Consider the following 6,000-nt stretch of genomic DNA (forward strand, 5'->3'; position numbering starts at 1 on the left):
CTAAATAAATATTTCTTCCACTCTGTATTATGGCCAGACTATACTGAAGTAACCCAATGCAATTTTGTTTAAAATCTGTGCTGTTTCTTCTTTCCTCCCTGCTCTTGGAAGAGTCATCTGGTTTTTAGATTAGTAAAGTAGCTGCTTTGGATATTTAACTTTTATTTTTAATGATGTTCCTGGTTGCAAATGGAACCTCAGCCAGGAATAATCCTACCACCCCGTGATACCTAGAAGCCAGCACTGTGCAGGGCTGGTGAAGCTGGACTCCAGCCCTGGTGCACGGGGCAAGCCTGTGAGGATGCCCAGCCATGCTGCAGGCTCCCTGACCCCTAGAGGCATTTATCCCATGGCTGTAACACCTTTAACTTTATGCTCGGTTCCTGTTCCTCACCCCTCCTTGCCAGCCTCTCCTGCTCTGCCGCCACCTCGCACAAAACCCAAGCCCCGGAGCAGGCGCAGGCTGCAGAGCAGGGCAAGGCACAGCGAAAAGAGACTGAGCAAGGGACGTGTTATTTTGAGATTGGCCAAAAATGTGCTGAATCTCAACTTTGGATTTTTTGTTTTGTTTTGTGTAAGGGTTAACTGGACAAAACGTCATTTAGCCTCCTCCTCATAGCAGGAGAGGAGGGTAAACGACCTCTGCAGGTCTGTCCTTAATGCCTCTGATCCTGTGACTGCCCTAAATCTCCCTCTGTACCTCCTGGTGTATAAGTGCCAAAAGAGTTTGGCCACATTTCTCTGGATTTGTTAAAAAGGGAAGAAATTGTCTCCTCCACTCCACCGTGTTTTATTCAGCCCCTACCACATGTGGCACCATGACTACCGAGGACAAGCCGAGCTGGGTCGAGGTGTCAGGAGGACTTCCCTAGTCGGATGAACTTCGATGGGCCCCGTGGCACCCAAAGGCCCTTCTGCAGTGCCCTGGGGGGCTTGGGGCTGTGCAGGAGGTGGTCCCCATCCGCTCAGCCCCACGGGGATGCCCTCGGGCGCCGCGTGGAGCCCAGCGAACAGATGAACGTGCGGGCGGCTCCCTCTACTTACACTTCCTCGGTATCAGACATGTTGGCAGCGAGTTTCTAGACAAAAGACGAAAAGAAGAAGAGGAAGAAAAAGAAAAAAAGAAAAAAGTGTTATTAGTGAGAGAGCCTCCTAAAAAAATGCCAAGGCAGGAGCAGATGGGTTGACATTTGAAGACAAAAAAAGGCAGGCGCCTGCTTCCCCGCACAGCAGCCAATCCCCCACCAACACTGCCATTTTCGGAGCAGCGCTGCCCCCTGCCAGCCAGGTCAGATGAGAAGGAGAGGTGGAAAAAGGAAAAGATCAGCTGGCAAGGCATGCCCCGTCAACTCAGCCGCTTAGCGCAGATGACCCCAGGGGGTGAAGCCTGGACCTGGCTTTGGGTTACCAAAGCCCCAAAGCTCAGGGAGACGGGCAGAGGCCAGGGTGTCCTCTCCCACCCTGCTGACATTTCCATCACTCCAGCAAGACAAGGGAAATCTCAGAATCGTAGGGGTTGGAAGGGACCTCAGGAGATCATCGGGACCAAAATCCTGCCAAAGCAAGTTCCCTAGAGAAATGTTTCCTTCTTTTATGCTACTACAAGTGGGAAGATGCCAGCTCCAAAGCATGTCAGAGCTAAATAAAATCAAATAAAATCCCTGCAGATATACCCAGAGATAACTATTTACTTGTCAGCACGCAGAAACTGTCACTGAGTACCTTAAGTAATAGCGTCTGGCTTACACAGCTGATTAATAAATGAACAATGGTCTGCTGATTAATTCAGGATGAAAACTGGCCAAATGCATAGTGAGGCAATTCACATCAATACAACCAGTTGTATTTATTACAACACATCCTCGCAGCGCGTGGCAGAGATAAATGCCTCCATGGCACTTTTTTGGCTTGCGTTTCTGAGCTCGAACAGGTCCAGAGATGGCAGCGACGCAGAGCTAAGGCTCTCCTAAAAGCCTTGTCTGCCCCAAGAGCAGGGGGAAGAGGTGGGGAAGGGCCCCCCAAACTTCCTCCAAACCAGCAGCAGGTCTTAAATTAGAAAGCCAGGCTCCTCCTGGCTGGGAAACCCAAAGCGTGACTTTCAGGACTTCATTACTCAGCTGATATATGAGAGATGTCTTGAAGGAGCAGGTGGACCGATTTAGGTTCAAAAGGAACAACTGCAGCTCAGAGGCTTTCTATTTCAGAGGAAGGCAGTAATCCCAGAGGCTCCAGCTCTGCCCTATAAGGGATCCTCTCCATTCCCCAGCAGTGACCCTGGACACCACGCGTCAGCACCAGCAAGGTTTTAAAAACCCACGTTCTAAACAGGCTGTGCTTTTAGTCTCCTCATTTATCCTTTTTCTGTAACTCAGCATTGCCTGGGGAGTTCTGCCAGCAATGACCACGTTACAAACAGGAGGTCGATCTCCTGCTAGGACACACGAGGTCTGGGTCCTGTGGTCGCTTAGTCTAGGGCTGCCTTTAAGTGGGTACCTGTGATCGCCCACACCTCCCCGTGCAGGAGGAAAGGCAGGATTCCTGTTCGTGAGCAGCAGAAGGCTTTGCAAAAGACTTTTCTGCTGCTTGTTTGGATGTAACACCTCTCGTCTCTCTCCCCTCATCTTTAGCTAGATCATCAAATCCTCAGTATGAAGGCTTCCACTCGCTGTCTGCTCGTGGCTAGCAGTACGAGTGCTTTGCCACCTCATCCCAGCCTCCAAAAACTGCTCAAGCTAATAGCACTAAAGCTTGACAGCATGTTGTTTTATGCAGTGGGACAGCAGAGCTTGTCCTGGCAGAAGCCCACAAAGGGAAGATTCCAGATGCCCAGCTACTGCCTCCTTCCAAAACCCGCAATCTGTGAGACTGGGGGCAGTGGCCAAACCCTCGTGTGGTTTCTGCCCTTAATTTGTAAAGCCAGATTTCATCTTTCCCAAGGTAAAGCCAAAACAACAGGACTTTTAAAGGGCTCAGGGCTAAACTCTTGATTTCACACACACACACCCCCCCCCGGACAGGAAGAGTAATGCTGCTCCGTGCTGGAGAAGAAAATAGCCTGAGAGCCCTCCACAAGCACGCAGAGCCCAGCGCCTGCCTGGTGCGGGGCGGGCACATAACGCAGGGCATGCTGCTCTTTGCAGGGCAGCTGAAGCCAACAGGAGCCTTGGCAATCAGGCTTGCCATTAACAGCTATTGGAATGAGCTCATCCAGCCTCCAATTTAGCTCTAAGGACATCTTGCCGAGGGTTGTCACGTTGGCTGCTCCCCTGCGCCCTTCCATATTTGTTAATCCGAGCGTGGTGAAAGCGAGGGGGGTTTTGCAAGGAATCTGCCCGCCTGCTGGAGGAGCTGGGCAAGAATGCCAAAATCTCTGACACCCAGCGACCCCAGCCCAGAGGAGCTTTCAGAGCCCTGGATAAAGTGAGTCAATAATAAGCCAGATGGTGCCTTGAAGCCAAGGGCAAAACCAGCTAGCAACAGAAAGACCCCAGGCCACCCGAGAGCAAAAACGGCTCCTCGATTCCTGCACTGGCCACATAGCTAATCCTGTCATCAAAGAAGCAAATAAAACAAAACCATTTTTGCCTCCAAGAGGTGCTGAAGAAAGCAATCCACTAAGAGCAATTTATTTATTTATTTATTTTTGTTCATTGAAGGCAATGGAAAGTCTCCAGCTGGCTCAGGATTGCCCTTCGGTGGAAATTGCATTACACACAGCAAACGCAGCCTGAGATTAAGGCTGTTAGCACCTTGAGGCAATAACTGGCTTTTGTTTGTACAGTGCCAGAAAAAAAAGGGCGTCTGGTCTTGACTGAGGTTTAAGGATGTAATAAAATCAATTAGTTAATAACGCCCACCATTCGGGAGGAAATCAAAACACGGTATTGCCAGCCCAAGCTTCCTGCCTCCTCCCACCCTTCAGGTGAAGGCAAAGGTTATTTTCCACATTTAATTCAAGCTGAAAACCCCAAACTCTTTCATTTCTGATTTTATTTGCTGAAGATCCTCAAGTCCTGATTCTATCCAGACATGAAATAAAGCCACGCACGCTCACTTCCCTTTCCAACAAGGGCAGGGATGTGGCAGTTTTATTGCATGCCCTCTTGGCTGGTGGGGCAAATACCCTCTTCCTCATCAACCCCAAATAGCCAGGGGCCGCCACAATGTTGGGCACGTTGTCAGCTCGTCCCCTTCGACCTCAAACACTTCTGTCCTTGGCTGGAGGCGCGGAGACCTCACGCCCCAAGAAGCATCTTAGCAGCTGAGAATGCGCCCGCCCGGAGGGGGAACGGGCTGCCTCGCGCCCTGGGACCAGCCCTGGAAATTACCCACCCACCGGCCGGCCCCTCCTGAGCCAGGCTCTGCGGCCATACAAGGGAGGGGAGCTGGCAAGAGCCCTATGGAAAGTGGGGAGGAAGAAAGCAGTGGGAGCCGGCAGGGGCGGCGATCGGGCGAGGGGCACGCGTTCCATGCACCAAGACCCAGATGGCTGTGCTTTCCTAGCAGGAGCTGCTGCAAGCCCAACGCATATAATTCATATTATATATATTTATATAAAAGGCATATTTCTTCCATCCCTCTGCCTCCTCCCTTTGTTTCTGAACTGCTTGGTATTTTCCAGCAGAAAGTGTTTCTCGCTGCAGTGGGGTAGTGGGACTCAATTGCTACCACACACTCCACCAACACAAAGCAAAATGTCAGTTCTTTGCCCCAAAACGTGCCCTTTAACCCTGTTTTTGGGTCCTGTCGGATCCCTGTGTGGGGTTGGCTGAGAGAAAGAAGTGGACTAAGAGGTAGCAGCCTGCTTGGTGCATACCCCCTGCCTCTTCTCGTCCCGTGCCAGCAGGCCGCCAGCCCTGGCCATCGCTTACAGCCTCCCCAGCACACTGCAGCTCCTCCATGTCACTGCACTGGGGGTCAGGCCAGCGATGCACAGGGGTTTGAAGCCACACATGTGGGGAGCATCCCATTAGCCCCTATGAATCCCCCACCCCCTTCCTCCTGGAGGGGTTCCTTCCCTAATTTTCTTCTTTTCCTATGGGAGGGGGGCAGTTTTCCATGACTGTGTCGGTGTTTCTCAGCCCCACACCTCCTTGCCTTGTTGTCCTGCCCTTCATCCCTCCCACCATAGCCATCCCTTCTTCCCATCAGGGGTTTTCCTGAGTACGATGTATGCCTCCTTGACCCCAAGAGGCACCACTTCATCCCCAGCCTTGGGCTTTGGAAGGATCCCCCCCCCCCCCCCAGGTGATCCTTGCAAGTCCACAGCACCCAAATCTCCACAGGTGACAGTAGCCTTGTGCGATGCCCAACCAAATAGAGGAAGGAGAAGTGCCTTGTCTTCAGCAGAGATGCTCAGAGCCGTGCAGGAACCCAAATCCCACAAAACCCCAGCCCTCCCCTTGATCCTCCTCCATTCAAACCTGCCGCTTACCTGGGAGGAGAGGAGAGAAGCACCGAGCTTCCTTCAGCACGGGCTGGGATCTGCGAGCGTCCCAAGGTGATGCAGCCCTCAAGTTATAGTGACATTCGATCGGCTGGAGGAGCCGATTGGCCCTGGGACCCCACGATGGGCAGGGAAGGGAAGGGAGCGGGGCTTGAGAGGGGAGAGGAGCAAGGGGAAGGGGGGGGGAAAAAGGTCATACCATGTATAGGAGCAGCTGGAGGACTCGCACAGATGATGCTTAAATGGGAGGGACATGTTTGGTGAAAAAAAACGCAGGGCTTGTGTTTCTATATTTACACTGCCACCAGGCAAGCGAAGCTTGAAGAGGGGTATCTGAGGCAAAGGCAGCTAGGAAACGAAATGTGGGGCCTCTGGAGCTCCATGGTGTTGCTTAAAACACGGTCCTGGCACGCTGCTTCCCCTGGTATGAACGCACAGCAGCTGCCTCCACTCTCCTGGCCGGGCAGGGATCTCCCCTGCTGCTCTCAAAATGCAGTCGGCTGTGTTTGCATGTTGTGCTGGAGCTCGGGGACCTGCTGCTGCCCAATGCTCTT

The 6,000-nt window shown here is 52.3% G+C and overlaps 1 protein-coding gene across 6 annotated transcripts in view; it reads right to left on the minus strand.

Annotated features, from left to right (window-relative positions):
* TNNT3 (troponin T3, fast skeletal type) overlaps positions 1 to 5,538 on the minus strand; it is a 30,631-nt gene extending 25,093 nt beyond the window's left edge. For 4 of the 6 annotated variants that reach the window (XM_066997931.1, XM_066997930.1, XM_066997928.1 and 1 more), the window contains exon 1: positions 1,045 to 1,079. In XM_066997931.1, coding sequence (XP_066854032.1) covers positions 1,045 to 1,064 — 20 coding nt within the window. In that variant the 5' untranslated portion in view covers positions 1,065 to 1,079. Of the gene's footprint in view, positions 1 to 1,044; positions 1,080 to 5,434 lie in introns of those variants that run through there. The other 2 variants (XM_048066618.2, XM_066997927.1) reach the window with 2 other exon arrangements.
* Between the last annotated feature and the right edge of the window lie 462 nt (positions 5,539 to 6,000).

This window comes from Anser cygnoides, chromosome 5 (genome assembly GCF_040182565.1).
Source record: "Anser cygnoides isolate HZ-2024a breed goose chromosome 5, Taihu_goose_T2T_genome, whole genome shotgun sequence".
NCBI lineage: Eukaryota > Metazoa > Chordata > Aves > Anseriformes > Anatidae > Anser > Anser cygnoides.